This window comes from Carcharhinus amblyrhynchos, chromosome 5, assembly GCF_965287045.1.
Source record: "Carcharhinus amblyrhynchos chromosome 5, sCarAmb.v2.hapA, whole genome shotgun sequence".
In the NCBI taxonomy this organism is placed as follows: Eukaryota; Metazoa; Chordata; class Chondrichthyes; order Carcharhiniformes; family Carcharhinidae; genus Carcharhinus; species Carcharhinus amblyrhynchos.
Window position 1 is genome coordinate 116,445,025 of NC_137328.1, and position 25,517 is coordinate 116,470,541.

The window sequence follows — 25,517 nt, forward strand, 5'->3', positions numbered from 1 at the left end:
GCTAAGTGGAAAAATCAACCTTTGCTTAAACTGCTTCTATAGATCCAACTGCCCAAACTTGTCATTAGCAAGACAGCAGTTCAGTACAACTTGGATAATCCTATCTAATGTCTACCTAACTTACTAAAGTTCTGTTTCTTTTATACAGATGCTGTTTATGTACTTTGCTATTCTTTGATCCTGCTGTCCATTGATTTGAATAGTCCACACGTGAAGAACAAAATGTCCAAGCGGGAGTTCATCCGGAACACTCGTCGGGCTGCCCACAACATTAGTGAGGATTTTGTAGGACATCTGTACGACAATATCTACCTTGTTGGTCACGTGGCTGCCTAAAAGCACCGTTAACAACACTTGCAGAACATGAAGGTCAAACCTATAAAGTTGCACAATGAAGTACATTGGCCTTTGTTGTAAACACAAGGATGATTTTAGTGCTGGCCATTGTGATCTCTGTGGACAATCAGATCCTTTCTGTATTCCATCTTGCCATTGTTAGCACTTTGGGTAACTGAATACCAGTTTATGTTCTTTATTATTTTAGTTATCATGAGTTGCATATAGTAGTGCCAATGGTCTGATGCAGCAGTTTGGGAAAATTTGATTAATTTAAAACTGGCATGAAAGTATAAGGACTACAAAAGCATTAGAAATTGGTGGTTGGGTTTACAAATTAAGCGGGACTATGAACCCCCAATTCTTTTTTTCTTTCCCTTTTTTAATGCATGTAATGTGTGTAAATATTGCAAAATAAGAGATTTATAATCATATAATTTTATTGTGAAGTATTTTAACTAAAAGATTTTTCTCTGTACAAATTAGATGACTATTTTCTCTTTATTGAGTTAGATCTTTTATGTTATAGAAGCAAAAAAAAGCACTTTGTTATGCAGTCTTTGACATAGGAGAAGTTAGAACACCAATCCCTTTTTCCTATGGGATGATCTGCTACCCAGATTATACTTACAGAAAATCTATTTTCACATTTAGTATCCTGTCATGAAAGAACACTATTTTAACTGTTACCAAAACATCTTTGAAACTTTATCAAGTTGTGTGTGCTGGTTTAGAGAGTGCTTGAATGATGAGTAATTTTTTATGAAATCCTTTTAAAACTTCTTAAAACACATGTTTCCTCTGCTTTCTTCTCTGTAAACATATACTTTAGCTTTTCATCTTTTTTTTATAGGAAGTTATCTTGAGATATTAGCACACTAGGAAGTTGAGATGATCATTTGAACCAAATTTGCGAATGTAGTGGGCTTCATGTTACAGCGAGGGGCAGCAAAGACAACACAGAGCTGACTTGCTGCTCGCCAGCTCCACCCCATGCTGCGGGTGAGCTAAATATCTGCACGTGGGCCTTCCACCCCTTACTGTGGAGGGAGCAAGTCTCCCCCCCTCAAGAGGGGGGTGGGGGTGGCACAGCAACTCCAGCAGTAAGAGTGCATTAGTGGCACTGCTAGGACTGCAAATGAGCTTGTGAAAAAAGCATAATAGACCCAGAAACAAGGCAAGTCTGGAGGTATTGGACAGGGAATATTTTGAGCAGTTTAGGGAAAGGCGGGCAGGGGGGTCTTGGGATTTGACGAGCAGGCAAGTCGGATGAAAAGGAGGTACTAACGCACCTCCCTCCCCCTCCCCACCATGTGCAAAGGGCACCTTCCGATAGCCCTCCTTCCTTCCCATCCTACTGCCCATGCCTACTGTTGTGGCCTGGGCAGCATATTATCAGGGTCAATTGGCTGGTTTAAAAAGCTCATGTGACCTTCGATTATTTGTTAAATATGGCTGGTGAGATGTTGATTGTGGTGCCAACCACCTGCTGTATTATGTGTAGGAATTCTTGCGGTGAGCAAGGAGGTGGTAGGATTGGCAGCTGCCATACTTTACGTTCCCCTCTTTTTTTCTCTTTCCACCTCCCCGCTCCCCCCCCCCTCCCCCACACAATCCTTCCACAGAAGATACTGCAATGACAGTGCAAAATCCAGCTCAACAGTTAAGCCAGTCAGTATTTAAATTGGTTCTTGTTGGATGCAAGAAAATCATCTTGTTCAGTGAGTAGCCAATCGTCCAGAGTCATAAAGGGTTCCAAGTTCAATGCTTGGTCTGTGCTGGATTAACTGTTCTCAGCCATGGTGTGAACGTGAGCATTCACATTGGCTTCAGTAACCTTAAGCTATCTAGGGGCAAATCAGCCAAAGTTTCCCTGGTTCAGTGCACAGCAGTTGTTGAGTGAGAACAAGTTGAGACTTGGCTGTGATGCCCAATGCAGTCAAATACCCTTCCTGCAGTCTCAGTCAAGCCTCATGAGTGAAGAATAATTGCACAGGCAAGGCATCAAAAAGCAGCCATCTTTCCCAGAACTACATTCCTGCATAGCGTCAATCTGAGAAGGGAGAGAGATATGTTGGATGAAGATTAAAAACTGATTTAAGAAAGTATTGAAGATCATCTTTTACTCAGCAAAAATGTCAAATGCAAATGTCTATTCCCCAGATCCCTCTGCTAAACTGTCCATTGATGTTCTATCAGGCTATATGTGGATTCCATTAACCACATGTACATGCAAGGCATGGTACTCCTCCAATTAAGGAGGAAGGCAAAACATAATTTGGTACTTTAGCACCTGGATTATAGTTCCTGCACATGTCAGTGATAAATATCCCATCAGGGAGTAATTTATGTGATGTAGAGCTATTTGATTTAAGGAAAAAAAGCAGGTTGAGGTAGGATAAGGCTCCAAAATGACCTTTTTGTAATGCCCTTCTATAATGCTCTGAAAAATGGTCTCTTTTCTTTCCATGTGATATGCTTCCAATTCCATAATGAGAACCCAATATCGTTTTGGATTCCTGGCCATTTAAGATCAGTACACTTCAATCTGTAAAGTAGATACATTACTGTTTTGAAGCACGAAAGATACAGTGCACCAACAGGCTAATGGAAAAATAATATTTAGGATAGTATATTTGGTGAAGACACCATATTTACTCTGGAACATGGAATTCTACCCAGATTAAGCTAATAAGTGCTAGTCTTTTGGTTTGCTGAAATGGTCCTATGTAACATGGGTTTTGGCAGCTTCAACCTTGTCCTCGGTAACCACAATACAGCACAAAATGGCCATAATTTGACCCACATTGAGCAACAGCCAAGCAATATCAACTCAAATGTGTGAGAAAATGGAAAACCTCCCACCTGTGAGACAGGCTAGCTGCTGTAAAGTTAGGGAGAAAGTTTGTGTTGAGCTAGAAGGATTGAATTTTACTCTGCGCTTTGGGATTCCCATGTCAAGACCAAATACGGGGTTCTCAGCCTGCACTTGTTGACAACAAAGACAGGGTCAGCAATCTACCCAAAAGCAACTGGGCTTGTTGTCCAATTAACTATCATGGATCTGCTCCCAGTGCTACTGGCCTGATCAATGGACCAGCATCTCAGCAGACCTGACACTAGAAGTGAATGTTGCTGAAGCAGATTGGGGGCTGCACGGGTGCTTCTATATGGAAACCAATAACGAGCACAAAATGAAGAGGAAACCCCTCCAGGTAGATCTGTAAACCAGGGATGTAGCCTATCCTGCCTGCAGCATCAGTATTGGAGCACAGAACCTCCACTATTAGCCTGGGAGGCCACCTATAATGAGCTGGCAGCCTTCGCACACAGCAGAATGCCATTCTATCATTGGCAAAATGTCAGCAAGACTGCAAAATCATCCCTAATTGGATTCTTCAAGATGTAAGTCAGCTGCCTAACGCCGTGCAGTGGGCAACTGATCAACATCACAGGCCACTCCAGGGAAAGCTTGCCAGTGGTGAGAATGCTTTGAGTTGTTCAGACATGAGCCTTATTTTGTCAACCACCCCTGTCCTCCCAGTCTGCCTTTCTGGGGGCAGGAAAATTTGAGCTTGATTGCATTGTACAAAAATTGGAGAGGGAAGAATAATTCCACTCATCAGTACCCTCACCTTCACTTTTCCTGGTATTTTTAAGATTCAGACATGCGCGCGCGCACACACGAACACACAGAAAGCTATATTGATTGCAGCACATGCTAATCACACCAGCGTAAGAGTTGAATTGAAAAGGCAAATGCTAGAAGATAGCAACTGACACAATATCGTTGTCTTGAGTAGCAGCAGTGGTGAACAATGGTTGCTGCTTGGCAAAATCAGCTCCCCTATATAAAACCATTGGCCAAAACATTGATCTGAGAATTCTCTGCATCAGCCCAGGGAGTTTAATGTTCAAGGCAGTCATGGAAATCTAATTGAAAATTTATCGTGACTTGGTTTTTCAGTACTGTTTTGTAGAAGTACAAATAATAAGTTCAAAGAATAGTGTGGAATGTTCAGGAAGCAACTTTTCAATGACTTAATTCATCATAAAAATTTATTATCAAAGCATAGGATGATCTTTTCAGTGCTGTTTACAAACTCTTTAAAAAATGTAAATCTAAATGTTGCTATAAATAAAATATTAGTTGAATTGTAAGTAGGTAATTGCTCTTTTGCACAGGGGTTCATCGTTGAATTAGTTGACTATCCTGTATATATAAGTTTATTCTATATTTCTCTGATAATTGCTGCTATCATTTATTCCAGCTTTCTGAAAATCTAACCCCTGGATGCAAAATAAGATGACATTGTGGGGTGGGGGGATTGCATTTTAGATTAATTTTTAAATAATGTTTTAGTTAGTCTTAAATAAGTTTATTTTTTTACATAATCTTTTGTTGATTGTATATAACATTTAGCAAAATATAGGTTTTATATTAAGAACATAGAAATTGCTTACCATCCTGTTGTTGTATGATGCAACAGTAATGGAGTTGTTGACTGGCTGTTAGCGACCAATCAGCCTCCATCAATTAGTCTACCACAGACTGCAGAATGAGTTAAGAGCAACCCCCAATGATGGGAGGCTTTGAGAATCATAGGCCCAAGGTCATTTTGTTTCCTCCCAGGCACATTCTTCTACCCAATTGTCAAATTGGTTCTTTGGAGAACACACTGGCCAAAGATTTCCTGTCTGCACTTGCCAGCTTCTGATATTCCAGCTGTCATAATTTGAAGGAAAATAATTTTGCAGGAAATCCAGGTTGGTATGTGCTCGATGTTTGTTTAGCAAAATAGTAATGTGTTTATAAAGAAGAAATTAGATAAAGCTATTTGGGCTAAAGGGATATTGGGAGGTTGGAGGCAGGGGGAAGGTGAGGGAGCAGGATATTGAATTCTATGATCACTCATGATCAAAATGAATGGTGGAGCAGGCTTGAAGGGCCAAATGGCCTACTCCTTCTGGTTTCTATGTTTCTAATTCATTTATAGTTTTTTTTCATATGGCACCCACAGAGCACAAGTTCCCTTTCTCAATTTTGAGCCTCATATTGACTGGTTGTCATGAAATGTAGAAGGGACTAATTAATTTTTATAATTCTCTTTGTCAATAGTATAAACAGGGTTTTATTCTAATCTAGTGTGTCCATCTTCCAATTGAAAGGCTGTTATGGCACTGCTGGGCCTTGAGTTTGAGAAATTTAGCTTTCGATGCAATTTTGAAGTTTGGCAAAAGACACTAGAATAAACGTTTTGTAATCAAAGGTTTTCTTAACTCATTCATGGGATGTGGGCATTACTGGCTACACCAGCATTTATTGCCCATCCCTGATTGCCCTTGAGAAGGTAGTGGTGAGCTGCCTTGAACTGCTGCACATCCTGTGCTGTAGGTACATCCATGTTGCTACTGGGGAGGGAGTAACAAGAAGTTGAAGTGAAGGCAACCCTGACTTAACTTCTGATGAACTGACAGATCCAAAAATTAGGTCCCACGTTCTCGAGTTACAAATTGCACTGTGTTCCCCAAATTTACAAAATCATATGTATGGGCTGCACGATGGTTTGCACTGCTGCCTCACAGCGCCAGGGACCTGGGTTTGATTGCTGACTTGGGTTGCTATTTGTGTAGACTTTGTACATTCTCCCTGTATCTACGTGGGTTTCCTCCAGGTGTTCCGGTTTCCTCCCACAGTCTAAAGATGTGCAGGCAAGGTGCATCAGCCATGTTAAATTCTCTCTGTGTACCCGAACAGGCGCGGAGAATGGCAACTAGAGGATTTTCACAGTAACTTCATTACAGTGTGAATGTAAGCCTACTTGTGATTAATAAAAACTTTTTACTTTTTTACCCGGGGAACCCCAATCCATCATTATTGATTCCATCCTCATGGTACTTGGAGTAGAAGCAGTGAGATATGCTCTAGATTGCAGCATGTCTTGGTACCCTGTGGCCCATGACAAATAATAAACCCATTCATTTCACCACAGTTCTACTTGGGAACTGAATGTCCTGCTTTACAGTTTCATTTTGATGCTTTATGCAAGATTCAGATGTAGTAATACTGACTATAATGCAGGGATTTTTTAAAAACAAATCCAAATGTAACTATCTCCAGTCCTCATTCTGTTTTAATGCACTGAAACTTATTTTGAATCTACTGCATATTTTAGTGCAAAGATTTAAAAACCAACTAATTGTTGCTTGATAGCACAGAATTTAGAGTACTGCTGAAAAAAAGACATTGTTGAAGCTTTTCATCTTGCAGCCATCAGGACAGGTTTACTAATTATCCGCGAAATCTCCCCAGTCAATTTGTTGCACAGTCTCATTTTTGTGTCCTTTTTTTTGAGAAAGGATGCTATGCACTCACTATTGAGGATCTTAGTGCAATGTAAAAAGGCTTTCCCTGTTTCTATAGCATTTGATGTGGACTTTTTTAAAACAATGTAAGCAATTTGATGTTCTATGGTTTTACTGAAAATGATGGTAAGAAAAAAAGCTTCAATATGCAACCAGCTGCACAGGAAATCTGACCATCAGGCAACAGTGGAGTTTACAAATTTTACTGTGTAACAGTAACAGGGAAGCGGTGAAAAACTTGGCTATTTGAGACATTGACTGCAACAAAATTAATTTTTGAAAGAATATATTTGACAGAACACCATTTTTCTGAGAAATCCTCTGTTCGTAAAATGATGTCAATACTATATGCTTTTCAAAAAATGTAGTTTTATTGAAAGATGCAACGGTGCACAGGCTTGCACTGTTTGTATCCTTTGTATCAAAAATTTCTATTTGAATATTTTACACTGCTTGGTATTTAAGCAGCAATAAACCATGTTATTTGATTGGAGATAGTTGCTGTATGTCAATGAGAAATAGATTTACTCATGTTGCAAGACCTTTTGTCTCAAGTAATTTTTATTTGCACCTTTTTGTTGACTTATGAATAATGCTAGAGAAAATTTCCACTGTACTGGGAAAATTGTAGACCTTTTTATATAAATAGTTACAAGTATCATATCCCAGAGGAAATTTGCCTCCAGAGTGGAATATTTTGCATTTTGTTTCCCACCATCCCCTTTATGTGGTTTAAAAACTGCAGTTTTACCCCAGAGAAGAGTGAGGCTACCTGAAATACAAGGCTTCTTCATATGTGTGTATTTTCAATGTGAATGTATTCGCAGACTGAGGTAAAGATCTTTTGACTTGAGGTGATGAATGTATTGGAACTTTTTAAGAAAAGACTGGAAGGATGCTTAATGGAATTAAATATTTCTGTTTTCCTTTACATCTGTACTTTGAGGTTTCTAACTTTTATTAAAAACGGCTTGTCAAGTTGCTATCTTGTTTTGTTTTGTGTGATAATAAAACATCTTGCATCCAGCATCAGGTCAAACCCATGTATCAGCCTTTGAATATCATTTGTAAAGAAATGTTAATTACTTAGAACTTTAATAATGAGATTATTGGGGAGAATTATTTTGACTATTTAAGGAACAAGCCACGAGGGGCTGAATGGCCTACTCCTGGTTTGTGTATGCATTGAAGCTAGCAACTCGCGATGTAGCTTGTGTTTTTAATTTGTGAGGGGATTGTATGATAAATACCTTGTTCCATGCTTTATAGAATAACTGACTAAAAAACAAATCCCTACAGGAAGTGACTATAGGTCTGGTGCTGCATTATATTCAGTTTTAGTTTTAAACTTGCTGACTTTTAATTACGATGACACAATGGTTAGCAGTGCTGTCTCACAGCACCTGGTACCCAGGTTCGATTCCCAGCTTGGGTCACTGTATGGAGTCTGCACGTTCTCCCAGGCCTGTGTTGGTTTCTTCCAGGTGCTCTGCTTTCCTCCCACAGCCTGAGAGCCATGCTGGTTAGATGCATTGACCATACTAAATTCTCCCTCCCGTGTACCCGAACAGGCACTGGAGTGTGGCAACTAGGGGATTTTCACAGTAACTTCATTGCAGTGTTAATGTAAGCATATTTGTGACACTTAATAAATAAATTTAAAACTTGAGATGCATATTTAAGGTTTACTGCCAAAATAGATTTTCATTCAATGTCCTCCTATCTTCATTGTGTATCTTCATTAGCATGGAATTTAGCACACTGAAAGATAGAAAGAGAAGGATTCATTGTTGAAATAAAATGTATCATGTTAAAGTCGCTAAGTTAATTTTGATAAGTACACACAATACCAATCTATTAATGGCTTTTATAGAGAGGGTGCACCACAATTTCTTCGGTCACATTATGTGCTGAGCACAGTTTGTCAAGTTGCGCATAATTAAAGACAATTTTGAAGCTCTATCCTGGTGTATGATTTGTACTATATGCCATTTCAATCTTACTGATAATAGTACTTTTGAACTCCATAAATTCCATGCAGTATACAAAAACAGAGGATCACTGGAGAATAGAGTACTAAATTATTTGGGAATTTGTTAAAGATTTTCTCATTGTGAAGTTGTTTACTGCCTGCCCCACAAATACATTGAAAGTCAAAATGGTCAGATTGTGATTTCTCATAAACTGAGGCAAGGAATTAAAAACTGTTCCCAGTGTCTTTTAACTCCTTTAATAGAAAGACCAATTTAATTTCTGTCTGAAACAGTGCTACCCAATCTGTGACCCTAAGCCATGATAATTCAACTCTCCTAGGCAATTCATTCCTACTTGCAGTTGCATTATTTGTTGATTTACACTGGATGAAATTATTGGGCAAGGAGCTTTGTAAAGGACTGTTTTTAGATTGAATATAACTTTAAATGTGACCTGGAAGTCATTTGATACTCACCCAGATAGCCCTTGTTTAAGAAAAGCTGGAACACACCTCAAGCTTGTAGCGTGTGCGCCCCCAGTCCCCCATTACAATTCAGTTGAGGTCAAATCACAGGGCGGGTAGGCCAGATTGCCCCCTCCAAGTGATTGGTGATGGACCATGGTTGTGATCACCTCGTTTTATCATTCCAGATTTGATTAACTGGATTTAAATTCCCACCCTCTGTCGTGGAGAGGTTTGAACCCGTGCCCTCCGGAGCCCAGATTTTCACTCCGCTGCACTCTTGCTACACTTTACAATGCTCTGGATGGCAAATGTAAATTTCATAAATATCCACAGTACCGTTATGTTCTAGGGACTGTAACTGCTTTGGGCTTAGACCGCACTTTGCTTCAGGAAATCAACCTCCCCACCCCCAGTTCCGCCTGATTGGAAGAACGATGTTAATCAGAGAATCCCTGCAGTGCAGAAGGAGGCCACTCGGCCCACCGAGTCTGCACCGACTACAATACCCGTCCAGGCTCTGTTCCCGTAGCCCCACACATTTACCCTGCTAACCTCCCTGCCACTCAGGGTCAATTTAGCATAGCCAATCCACCTAACCTGCACATCTTTGGACAGATTTCTACCCCTCATAGACTCAAAATATAATGCATTTCTTATGCGCAAAGATATTTTGGCCTTGGAGGGAGTGCAGAGGAGGTTTACTAGGCTGATGCCGGAGTTGAGGGGGTTGAGCTATGAGGAGAGGCTGAATAAACTAGGCTTGTACTCGTTAGAGTTTAGAAGAATGAGGGGAGATCTCATTGAGACGTATAAGATGATGAATGGGATGGATAGGATAGAGGTGGAGAGACTCTTCCCGCTCAAAAAAGACAGTAGGACTAGGGGGCACAGCCTCAAGATAAAAGGGGGGGGGGCGGTTTAGAACGGAGTTGAGGAGGAACTTCTTCACTCAAAGAGTGGTGAATCTCTGGAATTCTCTGCCCGTTGAAGTGGTGGAGGCTGCCTCCCTAAATATTTTTAAGACATGGGTTGATGGGTTTTTGATAAGAGAGGGGATTAAGGGTTATGGGGAGAGGGCGGGAAAGTGGAACTGAGCCACGACAGATCAGCCATGATCTTATTGAATGGCGGGGCAGGCTCGAAGGGCTAGATGGCCTACTCCTGCTCCTATTTCTTATGTTCTTATGTTCTTACTGACACCCCACAGCAAACTAAAGATGCAATAACTGCCGGAAATGCTGCGGTCTGTGACAGTTCTAAATCAGTCCCATGTAAAACTGAAATGCCGAGTGTTACCTGCAGATGGATGATCGCGCCCTGCCCATTTTACATGTAATCCGATTTTTTTTTTGTTTTACTTAAATTATTGCAATTTAAATTCTCACTCATTCCATACCTTCACCCCAAGGAGCGTGAGAATTCAACGCCAGATAATCTCCAACGCAAACTCTGCGGGCCACACAGTGAAAGAGAATATCGAGGAAGGAACAAGGCGAATGGATTTCGCTCTGCCTTTAATGTTTCGGGACAATTCTTGGATTTATTCATTGCAGTTAATCTGACCCGGGCTCTTAAAATGTAACAACGCATTAAATGCGTTTGTGCTTTTGTTTGTTTTTTGAAAAACCCATTCCACTGTCTTTAGTGATAGATTGATTGAACTTGTGATAATTACTTCACCGTGGACAATATCTCAGCCAGGATATCACCTCGATTTTCACAGTAACTTCATTGCAGTCTTAGTGTAAGGCGACATGTGATATTAATAAATAAATCTAAAACTTAATCTTGCGTTGGAGACGGAACACTGGCGCTCAAACCATAGCCAACCGCGCCCCTTGTGGGTAATACAGTGTAACAATATATACAATAACAGTGTAATACCGCCTCAGATTGATACTCCACTCTACATCCCACTCAGAATGCTAGCATGCTGACCTCTATAGGTAAAAGTCAACATCGAAAAATACAATGTTTGCATTTGATAATACTTAATGTAAGATCTTTAGGGTGGCTAAAGCCTACCTCCTGCCACCACCATATATCCGATTCAGTGCATCTTACTGCACGCGTTGGCAAAACAAAACGAATCATTAAATGTACAAAATACAACGGGAGTTACTTTTAGAACACTGCGGTTATTAATGTGTATATTTTTCTTAACACCGTTGGCACAGACAGCTGTTTTTTAAACTGTAAACTAGCTGAACACAAAACCCGAGACTTCCCGTTAATGAAATACGGATCTGATTCACAAATAGATACCTATCTTTCTGCCCCTCATCCGTCCAAACCTCCCCGCACACACGATTCGCTTTATTCATTGCCGCACCTCGAAAGTTTCACCGTGCCCGGAATAAAGCCAGCAATCTACATGTTTGTCCTGAGAGAAATCAAACAAAGGCTTTGCGCATTAACCGGTTCAAAGGGGTCTTCGTTACTTTAGAATTTCAAGCACGCCACTGAGGAATTTATTAATCGCTTTGGGAAATAAATTGACCCTCTTGTTCAGTGGGCAGATTAACAGCAGAGCCCCGGTTCAATTATCTCTCTGTTTCAAAATTGACCCAGTAGAATGTATTTAATATTATAAAAGTTTGTTTTCCAAAAAACAAAACAAATCAGAAATAAATCCCGCAAAACTTGGGAGGTTGTGGAGGAGCGCTCGGTCACTGCAATGTGTTTTGCTGCCACTGATGTTGGGAATAAGTATTTGTGTTTGTGTATGTCGTGTTTTGCATCCTAATCGATGATCAGGGTGCAGGAATGATAAAACGATAAAATTACCCATCGCTAGCTTTCCTGGTAGGCGATTAGGGGAAACACTCTACATCAGAGGTGGGGTGCACAGGGGAGTTCAGAGGGCTTTCTCTCTCCACTGGCAAGGAAGAGCCACACTTGGAAGGTAACTTCGCGGCCAGCGGTGATTAATGGGGACCTGTGTTAAACTCGCCGACTTGACGCTGCAGTTTGTCAACACAAGGAATTGGGGAAATCCCGACGCCACACTGTCGCCCCGGGCCGCCTCTCCGGAACAAAATTGCAGGCACATTATGGCTGTTTAGCACATTCCGAGGAAACAATCGCCGCAAAAGCGTTTAAAGGTTCATCGCATTGACAGACAGATGATTTTTATTGTTCCTCTCCCTGGGTCAAAACAAGCCTGGGAACAGAACGAACTTTAGAAAACTCGCCGTCCACTAAACTCGATTAAAATTATCCTGACCTCTAAATTCAGCAAAGAAAATACCAGGCAGATGTTTAATGTATCAACAAACACCCCTGCCGCTTTATTTACAAACAATTTCTGGAGGGGATGCCATTGATACAATTGTCTTCATTTGTTAACCATTGTTAATTAATGATTCCACAGGCTTTGACTCGTGTGTCTCGTTGTTGTCCCGTTTCCCACTAGTTTTTTAAAAGAATACAAACGAGATTCCAAGGAAATTAATTGAACTAAAATGTGTGTAAGCGATAGAAGCGAAAGCCTGGCTGGAAGAAAAAGCTCGATACCTTTCCTCCGTTCATTTTAACGACAATTTGCAAATTAAAATTTATCTGGGAAAATTTTGATAAAAGAATCAGCTTCATCTGTAGCCAAATTTACAGGCAATAAATGTATTTGTTTGCCACAAGGGCAATTATATTTTGGATTTTTTTAAAAAAAACAAAAAGTATAACTCCAGCCTGCATGCCAGTGTGGCTTGCTTGAAATCAGAGTAGGTGAGTTTCCCTCTAAATGTTAAATGCCTGAGAAGGACCCACACACTTTATTAGGCACATTCTTGTCAATGGCTCTACCCGTTTGTAGGGAAACAAAACACGTGTTGATTGTGTGTGTTTGAGGGGTGGGAAGGTTAGGGTTCGTGTGAAAAGCGCTTAATGATTTCACACTGTTTATCCTGAGCTGAGGGGAGAGAGGTGTTGGAGAGGTTGGATCCGTGTTCCTTATGGACATGAATCGGTGGACCGAACCTCCACAGATTCCTCGATGCACCTCACGCCACCCCCCACCCCCCTTGTGTGCAGGCAAAACTTGAAAACCCCCAACCGCCAGTCAAAACCTGAATACTACCACTTGCCAAAAAAAAACAATTTTATCCTGTTTATGTCCTTGACCGCAAGAATGAAGTGACGGGATTCCCAGAGAGTGCCTGGAGTATAGTGGAATGTTCTTAAGTCTTTCTTAAAAAAATATATATATATAATGAAGCAGTTATTATGAGGGTCTGATTGTCACTGAGACTTGAAGGGGAAAATATGCTTATGTAGTTGCTAGGTTTCAACTATGTATTGTTCTATTTATGGGCCAGATGCAACTCGCTGGATTCTTTATTTTATATAAAGAATTTCTCCCCTATAAACATGAACGCAATATTGAGTATTGCGAGTGTGTAACCATTCTGGTACCTGTTTACCAGGGATTCGAAACCGATGCTAGTAAAACCCATCTGGAAGACATTAGGCGCGTTATTACATTATTTCATTTCTCATTAAACCCAATTCAAAGTAAGAATTCGTTCGCAGATGCTCCAGTTAACTGGCTATGGAGAGAAACGGGGGTTCGGGGCGCGATGCGTTCTTGCATTGCGTTGCCGGTGTGTTTTATTCCACACTGTAACCGCTGGGGGTGGGAGTTGTTTTCTGATCCGGAGCTCAGATCGCCCAACAAACTCAGGTTCTGCTAAGCAGTTGTGCTAACGTTTGTTGGAGGTGAAAGGGGGAGTGGGAATGATGGGGGAAAAAAATCGAAATCAGAAAAAAAAATGGAAATGCATAGGGCGCAGAGGGATCAAGCAGACACAAATTAGTTTCAGAATTTGTTCCTGTCTTAAGGAACACTGGAATAAAGTCGAGAAAAAGCCTAATCCATCACTCAAAACCAACTTCTCATCTGTCTACACTTCCCGCTGCCTCGGAAAAGCAGCCAGCATAATTAAGAAGCCCACTCACCCCTACATTCTCTCTTTCACCTTCTTCAGTCGGGGAAAAAGATACAAAAGTCTGAGGTCGCCTACCAACAGACTCAAGAACAGCTTCTTCTCTGTTGCTGTCAGACTTTTGAATGGATCTACCTCACATTAAGTTGATCTTTCTCTGCACTCTAGCTATGGCTGTAACATTACATTCTGCTCTCTCTCTTTCCTTTCCCTCTATATAAACGGTATGCTTTGTATAATATGCAAGAAACAATACTTTTCGCTGTATACTAATACATGTGACAAGAATAAATCAAATCAAATCACAGCGACAGGGACTTAGATTCAATTCGGGCCTAGGGTGACTGACCGTGAGTTCTCCCCGTGTCTGCGTGGGTTTCCTCCGGGTGCTCCGGTTTCCCCCCACAATTTAAACTTTAAAGTTTATTTATTAGTGTCATAAGTAGGCTTACACTAACACGGTAATGAAGTTACTGTGAAAACCCTCGTCCAAAAATGTGCGGGTTAGGTGGATTGGCCATGTTAAATTGCCCTTTAGTGTCCCAACTGCGCAAATTTGGGAAATTGGCGTGATAACTATGTGGGATTATTAGAATGAGGTGAGAGAAAGGGCCTGGGTAAGATCTTCTTTTCGAGAGTCCCTGCAGACTCAATGGCCTCCCTCTGCACTGTAGAAAGTCTATGATCTTCATAGCTGTAGTTATCATTTCGATTTTCCCGAGATAAAAATATTTATTCTGACTATAAAGAAAAGATGTCCAAATATTTATATATTAAAATAGTTAAATCTAAATAATTTGTGTTGTCATTTTAAGAACACCGTGAATCGTCTCTTTAAAATGCTTGATAGGCAAGAGAAATAATCATTCTCCGAATAAATTTCACGTTTTAAATTATATTAACACCAATGTCATTTTGTAGTTTTGTTGAAAGCTAATTAATTTATAGGCAAAAGAGTTGGAAATTGATTTTAGTTTAAAAAATAAGTCATCAAATAGACATGTCAATATTTTTTAGTGTTGCATGCACTACAGTAAAAAGTTAAAGACAGAACGGCCTCATAAATAATTAATCAGTTACTCTAATAGTCACACAGTCTGTGTGTCACACTGTCCCTCCTGGAACACACATGTCGGCAAATATGAAGAAAGGTAAAACGGTTGCAGTTCACATCAGATCTCTTAACAGGGTTTCAAAGAAAGGTAGAGAGATTTCAGCTCAGAAGTGGACTGACAAACTTATCACCAGCGGCAACAGAGGGGAATAGTTCAATTTCCCTGAAACCTCGCTGGGCACATCTACCTGGGGGATTTTTCACGGTAACTTCATTGTAATGTAAGCCTAACTTGTGACACTAATAAATAAACTGAACTGTCCTCTGCCCAATTTATTATTGAATAGCAGAGACAAATCAACCAGCTTGCCAGGAGGCAGACAGGAGATGCCACATAGCCGTCCACGTAAAATTTGATCAAGTCAATGCCTGCTGTAAAAAAAATACAGTGTGTACAGTACCTTCAATTGACCGGGAGCAACCGGTCCAGACGCTTGTGGAGAAGGGTATTTGCGGTTTGGGGAGGCTTTAGTTTCCTTACTGAGTTAGATCTTGTAAATAAAGCACCTACATATTTGTATTTAAACGGTTCGGTGTCTGAATACTTCTTAATGTGTTCCAAACAAGTGCCATTCAGAGTGTGAACATGTATGTGCCGATCATCAGAAACGAATTTTCCAGCATTGTCTCTGTGCCAAAATCTGGCGAGCACTGTTCCATTTAAGACAATTTAAAGTATATTATACACACATACTCAGATATATATATATACATATATCTCCCCTTCCCCCGAATTGATAAATAAATGAGCAGTCATTGTTATTCGAAGAAAAGATTGCTATTTCTTCAAAAGAAAGCGCTGTAATCGGTGTTTTTGTTAACGCAGTTTCCCGAAACACTATGGAATTATAAAGAGAGTGTCCTCATACGATTGAGAACTGTGTGGTTCCATCCAATTGCCTGGCATTTTCACAAATACCCCCTTTTTTAAATCACAACTTCTACAGATTGGGTGCCCTCTGCTTCCAAACTAACATGTTCACAGAGTGCTTTCTGACAAAAACTAATTTAAATTTTGGGCGGGATTTTCTGGCCACGCCCGTCGTAAAACCGGAGAATCCCGCAAATGGACCTTTGCATGGTTCGCCCCCGCCACCCCGCGGCGGGCGGGACGGGATGGGAGAATCCGGCCCCCGTTGATCTTTCAGATCTAAGTGTTCTGCACACCCACCCACCGCCCACCACCCTCCTCCCCACGCCCCCCCCGCTACCCACCCCTCCCCACCACCCTCCTCCCCACGCCCCCCCCCCCGCTACCCAGTTTTGCCTCTCCCTATGCTGAAGGTAACGAATACTATTCCCCCATTTAATTCAGATACTCAAGAGCTATTTAAATGGGCCAGACCGTTTCAACTCTAAGGACTTGTGAAATCACTTATTCGTAAACACAAAAACTGACTCTACAATGGATCAAATAAAATTTGAGAAAGTGGCTTTTCGATGGTAAATTGCATTGTTTCAACAATACTATCTTTTCTGGTTGGATTTAATGTGCCCCTCATAAGGTTAACTAAATGGGTAACCAATTCACGTTCACATGCCATGGAGGAAAAATACGTAGATTCAGAGTTAAAATTCCCCTGAGGATGTCAGCTACATATCTCCTGTAAACATACCTTTTATTTGTGTAGAACTGCTGTCAGCAAAACTTTCTTTGTCTAGAAATAATGTGAACATACATGGATTTGTCTAGATTTTTTTTATTTATTAGTTTCACAAGTAAGGCTTACATTAACACTGCAATGAAGTTACTGTGAAAATCCCCGAGTCGCCACACTCTGTGGCACCTGTTCACTGAGGGAGAATTTAGCATGGCCAATGCACCTAACCAGCACACCTTTCCGAATGTGGGAGGAAACCGGAGCACCCGGAGGAAACCCATGCAGACACGGGGAGAACGTGCAGACTCTGCACAAGCAGTGACTTCAAGCTGGGAATCAAACCCAGGGCCCCTGGTGCTGTGAGGCAGCAGTGCCACTGTGCTGCCCATGTGTGAACATACATGCATTTGTCTATCATTTTTAAAATTTTATTTATTCACGTACATTAACACTGCAATGAATTTACTATGAAAATCCCCAAGTCGCCACACTCTGGCACCTGTCTGGGTACGCTGAGGGAGAACTTAACACGGCCAATGCACCTAATCAGCACATCTTTCAGTCTTTTATTTGTCTAGAATTAGTGTGAACAAATATTTCTCCAGAATGTAAATATATGTTTAGGCCTTTCAATTTTTAAAATCGATGATGTCTGTTTGGAGTTTAAAATATGGATTCGAGGAGATGAGACATAATCGGAGCTGGGCACGATGTGAGGGATGGTGCCGGATAAATCTCAGAGACCCGAACGCAAAGCATGTGAGCACTGAACAGCCGGAAGAAGATAATGAGGGCGGATAAAGCTTCACCCTTCTTTCATGTGGGAGCTGTAACTTAAAGCCCAACCTATATAAAAAATATATATACCGTTTACTTAGACCAGACAAAACTCAACAGATGTAGATTGAAAGAAGCTTAAGCCATTGTTCAGTCCAATTTGATTTGATTTATTATTGTCACATACAGTGAAAAGTATTGTTTCTTGCATGCTACACAAAGCATACCGATTTGTTTGAAATATTTGTCAATATTACAACATCAAATTAGGCCAGGTGAAAACATCCTTTGCAATATCTGTATCGTTATGATGATCGTTTTAAAAGCTGTAATGGAAATATGAAACACGATATGGAGATGCCGGCGTTTGACTGGGGTAAGTACAGTAAGGGGTGTTGTGAGACTTCTTACAATATTAAACACTCCACTCAGTTTAATGTCTATTGGATCTAAAGTTTCCTTCCAAAATCTCAGTCCCAAGTAAATCTTGGTTAAGGCATGAATTTGTGGAATTGTTTTCGTGTCAATGTTTTTTTTTGCGTGTGGAAGGTCTCCTCTCCGCTGGGTCCGAGTTGCTGTCTTAAGAAATGTCACTTTTAAAAGAAAACATTGAGGAAGTATCGGCTGGCACACAGGGCGAGCTGGGTCTGCGGCTGGTAATGGCCATTAAGGTGCAGCGCTCTCCACCATCCCAGTGTGTCCAACTTGCCTGTGGACAGTTCATGTTGCAGCGCATGTTTCGGCTGGAGAGTAGTCACACATATTAAATAATAGATGTCAACGCGGAAAGGTCACAGCAGGACCCGAGGAATCATTGCTACTACTGACAGTGAGCAACGCCCATCTTTTACATTCCAGCTAAAATTGCGTGGGGTGGGACTCAAGCGCCGAAAATAGAGGTCGCTTTTCAGGAATGTACTTTGGAACCCCACTCAGCCGCCTTCAATTTGACTTCTCTCTCTCACACACACACACCTGCAGGGATTTGTCAATGAATGGCATCGCATCTACTCCAGCTCTCATTCAGCCTAACCCCGCAAACAGCGCCAAACATCCTTGAAACATCCTCGCATCCCACTTCTGAACTCAATGTTAATTCCTTAGTGTTGACCATCTGTCGGAATTAGAGGAAGAGTCGCGTGTCTGGCAGGATACTCTAATGTTTAATACTGCAATCCAATCCCATGCTTCCATTGGCACTTGTTTCAGCTAAACGCGAAATCCAATGCCACACATTCTGCCGGCTCATTGGCTTTGATATGTTCCAATATGTCCTTTTAGGGCCATTCACAAATTCTTACACAGTTCCAGTATTGCTGCTGTGCAATCATCACAATATTATTCAAACATGAATGGGAAACTCCAGCTTGTTCTTGTTCCAACATACGGGTCTAGATTATGGGACTTTTTTTTATTAATTGGGATTAGATTTATTGCATGCACAAGATCAGGGTACACAAACACTTTAGGTGAAGCCACAGACCAAGCCTAAGTCAGGGTGTAATACCTTATCTTGACAGCTTGGATCTTGTTTGTCTCTCTCCTGGGAGCCATGAATTGGATTCAGTTTGAATTTGGTTTTTGGACCAAACAAAGGGATGGTTTGGGCTCCCCAGGAATCAATTGACTGAACCTTCTCTGCACTGCTTCCAGTGCAATTATGTCTATTTCCTAGATAAGGAGACCAAAACTGTACACAGTCCTGGAAGATATCGAGTCTTTGGCCCACTCTCAGTTATTACCTGATGGCTGTCTGCTAGTCCCACCCTGGTCAGCATGTTTTTCTCCATTATGCTCTCTGATACCTTCCATGATGGTGATCCTAGTATGGACGGGAAGTTACTCAATCCAAGACCATTCCAGACAAAGTGCAAGGTCTCCAGGCTGATGACATGTTTGCTGATAACTGTGCACCAGCTGCTTGTTCAGGGATGGACATTCAATGAGGGATGGATTGGCTCTCTCAAGCTGTCTGTATTGCAGATGAGGGTCAACAAAGAACAAAGAACAGTACAGCACAGGAACAGATCCTTAGGCCTTCCAAGCCTGCACCAATCACATTGTCCTATCTAGACCAACCACCTATATCCCTCTATTCCCCGTCTGTTCATGTGTCTATCCAGATAAGTCTTAAATGTCTCTCACATTTCAGCCTCAACCACCTCACTTAGCAATGCATTCCAGGCCCCCACCGCCCTCTGTATAAAAAAACTTCCCCCATACATCATGTAAGAAAGCAATTATAGCCATCAGACTTTGAACATCAGTCTGGAAGTGGAGAGGAGTAAGTCTGCTGACCAGACTGAAAGCTTCTGGAGCAATAACCTTTGCTCTACAAAAACTAGACTGTTCAGCATCTTGCCAAAAAGGTCAACCACAGTCACTTGAACTGTTTTAAAATTCATTTTAAGGGGTATGGCCATCACTGGCTAGGCCAGCACTTATTGTCCATCCCTCATTGCCCTTCAGAAGGTGGTGGTGAGCTGTCTATTTTAACCATTGCTGTCCCTGAGTTGTAGATACATCTTTGAGGACCTTTTCAAGATCAGATGGCAGGGCAAAATAGCTGATGCAGCATCTTTTTACATTAAAGATTGACAAATGGTGAAACATTTCAGAAAGAGATTCAGACTGTAGTGTCACATAACCAACTCACGTCAAATACATTGTGTTTTTTTTTAATCAACATTATCTGTATTCAACTCAGTCACAAATTCACAGTCACCATGGAAAATTCTATACCTTATTCTCCGAGGAAGACAAGATGCAAAGGAATCCTCCAGATCTTTAATTTAGTTATTTAATTTTCTTTTATTCTTTCGTGTGGGCATCACTGACAAGTACAACATTTGTCATCCATCACTAGTTGCCCTTGAATTAAATGGCTTGCTAGACCATTTCAGAGTCAAGCACATTGCTATGGCTCTGGAGTCACATGTAGGCCACATGTAGAGTTTATGACAATTGATGATAATTTCATGGTCACCATCACTGAGACTAGCCTTTCAATCCCAGATTTATTATTTCAATTAAGATTCCAATAACTGCTTTTGAACAATTTCCCAGAGCATTAGCCTCCAGAGTACCAGCCCTGTGACATTAACACTACACCCCTTCCCCTGACCTCTAGACCCACAGGACTTCTGCTGATGTGTGCAAAATGCCAAATTTGCTGCACTAAATAAAAGAAGATCATAGAGAACTGACGATCAAACTGGCTTTGCAATGTTATAATTTTACAAAAGTCAGCAGGGTGGCTCAATGGTTAACACCCTTGCCTCATAGCTCCAGGGACCTGAGTTCGGTTCCCAGCTTGGGTCATGGTCTGTGTGGAGTCTACGCGTTCTTCCCGTGTCTGTGTGATTTTCCTCTGGGTGCTCTGGTTTCCTCCCACAGTCTGAAAGATGTGCTGGTTAACTGCATTGGCCACATTAAATCTCCCTCAGTGTACCTGAACAGGCGCCAGAGTGTGGCAACACTATGGTATATTTATTGGTCATGATGTGGATATGCCGGCGTTGGACTGGGGTAAACACAGTAAATAACACAGTTATTTATTGGTCACAAGTAGGCTCACATTAACACTGGAATGAAGTTACTGTGAAATTCCCCTAGTCGCCACACTCTGGTGCCAGTTCGGTTTCAGTGAGAGAGAATTTAGCATGGCCAATGCACCTAACCAGCATGTCTTTTGGACTGTGGGAGGAAACCGGAGCACCTGGAGGAAACCCATGCAGATGCGGGGAGAATGTGCAAACTCCACACAGACAGTGACCTAAGCCAGGAATTAAACCCGGATCCCTGGCGCTGTGAGGACAGCAGAGCTAACCACTGTGCCACCATGAGTTGGCACTGATAAATAAACTTAAAACTTTTGTGGAATAATTTTTGTTCAATAAAAGCAGAAAATGCTGGAGAGAACTGAGCAGCATCTATGAGGAGAAGGAGGCTGAGTTAATGTTTCAAGTCTGACACAGCCTGAGCTGGGGGAAGGTAGCTGCACCCTGGTGTTCTCACTAAATTCAGCAAACAGAAACCGAGGGTGATTTGTTGGGAACCTGGGTTCAGATGGTGCAACTTGAATTCAATGGAAACATGTACAGCCAGAACTGCTGTGTGTTTCTGACATTCTCTGTTTTTATTTCATATTTCCAGCACTTGAACAAGTCTGCTTTTCTGGCACATTCGTGTTTGCATTAATATATTAAAACATGTTGGGACTCCTCGGATGCGTTGTTGCTCAGACCACACAGATTGCAGAATAAACACAAGCACGTATCTTTGGCATTATTCCTGTGCTGAGGGATCATACTGCTCATTTATAAACTTGATAGCAGAATGACCGCACTTTCTACTCACGCTACGTAATATTTTACCTAAACAGGAAAGCTTTACTTTTCATTTTCCTTTTCATAGAATCCTTACAGTACAGAGGAAGGCCATTTGGCCCACCGAGTCTGTACTGACCACAATCCCACCCAAGCCCTATTTCCGCAATTCCACACATTTACCCTGCTAAGCCCCCTGACTCTAGGGTCAATTTAGCGTGGCCAATCTACCTAACCCGTACATCTTTGAACTGTGGGAAGAAAGTGGAGCACCTGGTGGAAACCCACACAGATACAGGGTGAATGTGCAAACTCCACAGAGACAGTGACAGGAGGCCAAAAATTGAATCTGGGTCCCTGGCGCTATGAGGCAACAGTCCAACCAATGTGCCATCGTGCTGTCTTGTACAAATGACAGGGACAGCACCGTGATGAATAGCTTTGGTACTGAAGCACATAAGTGAGGTGGCATCAAAAAACGCAATATCATCTTACTGGCACGAGGCACAGGTTGTCCCTATCACAGCTGTGGCTCTGCATGTTTATTTGTGCTCAAGAGACTGAGCTTCAGGTCCCACTTCAGAGGCTTGAGCACTAAACCTAGGCTAACACTTCAATATTGCACTTTTTGAGGTGCTGTCTTTTACAGGTGGCCCTCTTTCTTCCTTCTGGTGGATATTTTGCCTCCTCCCCAATGTCCTGGCCGATGGTTGTTCCCTAACCAATATTAACTAAATGAATGACTCATCAATATCAATTGATATCGACAAGCTGCTCAATCCACAACCACTCCAGACAAAGTGCAAGGTCTCCAGGCTGCTGTTTGCTGATAACTGTGCACTGGCTGCTAGATCAGGGATGGGCATTCAATGAGGGATGGATTTGCTCTCTTGAGCTTTCTATATTGTGGATGAGAGTCATGTAAGAATGATCAAAGCAATTATAGCCATTGACTGACTTTAAACATCAGTCTGAAAGTGAAGTTGACTTATCTGCCCACCAAACTGAAACCTTCTGGAGCGATAACCTTTGTTCTATGAACAGTAGACTTGGACTGTCGGCAGTGGCACAGTGGTTAGCACTGCTGCCTCACAGCACCAGGGTCCTGGGTTCGATTACCGGCTTGAGTCACTGTCTTGTGTGGCACTTGCAAGTTCTCCCCGTGTCTGTGTGGGTTTCCTGCGGGTGTTCTGGTTTCCTCTCACAGTCCAAAGATGTGCAAGTTAGGTTGATAGGCCGTGCTAAATTGACCCTAATTTCAGGGGGATTGCCAGGGTAAATATATGCGGTTACAGGGATAGAGTGGGCAATCGAGACTTGATTGTAAACTATCATTAATTGTTGTGAAAACCAATCTGGTTCACTAGTGCTCTTTTGGGAAGGAAATCTGCCATCCTCACCCAGTCTGGCCTATATGTGACATGCAGATAGGGCGGATAATCAGAGGTTTCTTTCCCACAGTGGAAAGGTCAACTACAAGAGATTCAATATGAGGCAGAGAAAACTTAGGGGAGATGTGCAGGAAAAGTTTTTCATACAGAGGATGGTGGGTGCCTGGAATGCACTGCTGGTGGAGGCAGTGGAAGCAGGCATGTTAGCAACGTTCAAGGAATAGACACACGAACAGGAGACAAACAGAGGGATAGAAACCATGTATGGACAATAAGTCATGGGTCTAAATAAGGACTAGGAATCAGTGCAGACTTGCTCAGCTGAAGGGTCTGTCCCTGTGCTTTATTGTTCTTTGGCTGTTCCGTGAGTGTAAATGGGCACTACATAAATGCAAGATAATTGAGGTGGCATCCTGGTTCCTTCTGATTTTTGGTGTGCCACTTTGCAAAGTGGCGAGCCAGCGGCTGGAGGTCTGATGTGACCACTGGACATTTTGCGGGCACGAGTACCGGGGTGATAGGGTCAGACGCACATTGGCAAGTGGACTGAGTGTAAATACGTTCACAGTGTTCCACAGTGCCTTCATCACTCCAACTTCATCACCTTCCTGAGGCTCTGAGCTGAAACAGCGCAGAGACACCCAGCACAGATCAACTGGAGCAACCTGGTGATATGCCATGAGTTTGGCACCACATTAACACTGATACCAGCATAAATCTAACACCAATAGAACAACAATCATGAAAGGAAAAGCAGTGCAGCATGTAAATTTTCTCCATAAACCCACTATTTTATTTACTTTCCTGTATAAATCAGAAAATGAAGTTGTTTTATCTGTTGAAATGGCTTTGCTACGTATTTTGAGGCAAAAATTTGAACTGCCACCTTCCTTTATTAAAAATTGCTTCAAGAGATTTTCCAGGTGGTTACTGAAATTAATAAAAAAAAGGCTTTTCTTTAATGCGTTTAATACACGCAATCCAAAATATCTTTAAAAGGCATAATGGTGCAGGCTGTCAGAGATAATATTACTTTGGTCAGAGCAGGAAGGTGGTTTTTAGAAAGCACTCCACGGGAAAAATACAAAGAGTAGTGCCCTTGTTGTGCTTATGGTTCTGTGAACTGCTGTTACTATCGCTTCCAATTTCCCACCAAACCGCCACAATAAGTAACAGGTAGGAAACAAGTCACTTTCACTTTCTCAAAAGAGGTATACAAAAGGAGATCATATACCAACCGACCATAGAAGGTTTGCCAGGCAGATTCCTGGGAAGGCAGATCTGTCATATCAGGAGAGATTAAGTCAGTCAGGAGTTTGGAAGAGTGAGAGGGGATCTCATAGAAACTTATAAAATTCTAACAGGTTAGATTCAGGAAGAATGGGGGGGGAGTCCAGAACTAGGGATCGTAGTTTGAGGATAACAGAACTCTACAGTGCGGAAAGAGGCCCTTCGGCCCATCGAGTCTGCACTGAACACAATCCCACCCAGGCCCTACCCCCATATCCCTACATATTACACCCACTTAATCCCTCTAACCTCTGCTATCCTGGACACAAAGGGGCAATTTCTTAGCATGGCCAATCAACCTAACGGGCACATCTTTGGACTGCGGGAGGAAACTGGAGCACCCGGAGGAAACCCACACAGACACGAGGAGAATGTGCAAACTCCACACAGACAGTGACCTGAGCCGAGAATTGAACCCAAGAGCCTGGAGCTGTGAAGCAGCAGTGCTAACCAATGTGCTACCGTGCCGATTTTGAATTTGATTATCAGCCATGATCAAAATGAATGACGGAGCTGGCTCGAAAGGCCGAATGGCCTGCTCCCGCTTCCACTTTCTATGTTTCTATGGCTCAAGAACAGCTTCTTCCCTGCTGCCATCAGACTTTTAAATGATAATGGTCTTACCATATATTAAGTTGACCTTTCGCTCCACCCTAGCTATAACACTCTATTTTGCACCCTTTCCTGTGTACTCTATGAAGAGTAGGCACTGTCTGTACAGCACACAAGAAACAATACTTTTCACTGTATCCCAATACACGCGACAATAATAAATCAAATCAAGTATTCAAGTCAAGATGTGCAAGAAAATCATAGTAAATGGCTGATTCTACAACGCCTCCCCAAATTTGGTTTCCGGTTGCATTATATCGCTGATATATCTGCATTGTCAGTACAACAGAATCCATCTTTTGACAGATTTTTGAAAATA

General features: G+C 41.8%; 1 protein-coding gene across 6 annotated transcripts in view; it reads left to right on the forward strand.

The window, feature by feature from the left end:
* The window catches only part of fbxo8 (F-box protein 8), a 74,932-nt gene extending 67,249 nt beyond the window's left edge, over positions 1-7,683 (forward strand). For all 6 annotated transcript variants that reach the window (XM_080189458.1, XM_080189463.1, XM_080189462.1 and 3 more), the window contains one exon: positions 149-7,683. In XM_080189458.1, coding sequence (XP_080045584.1) covers positions 149-336 — 188 coding nt within the window. In that variant the 3' untranslated portion in view covers positions 337-7,683. The remainder of the gene's footprint in view (positions 1-148) is intronic.
* Positions 7,684-25,517: the final 17,834 nt, after the last annotated feature.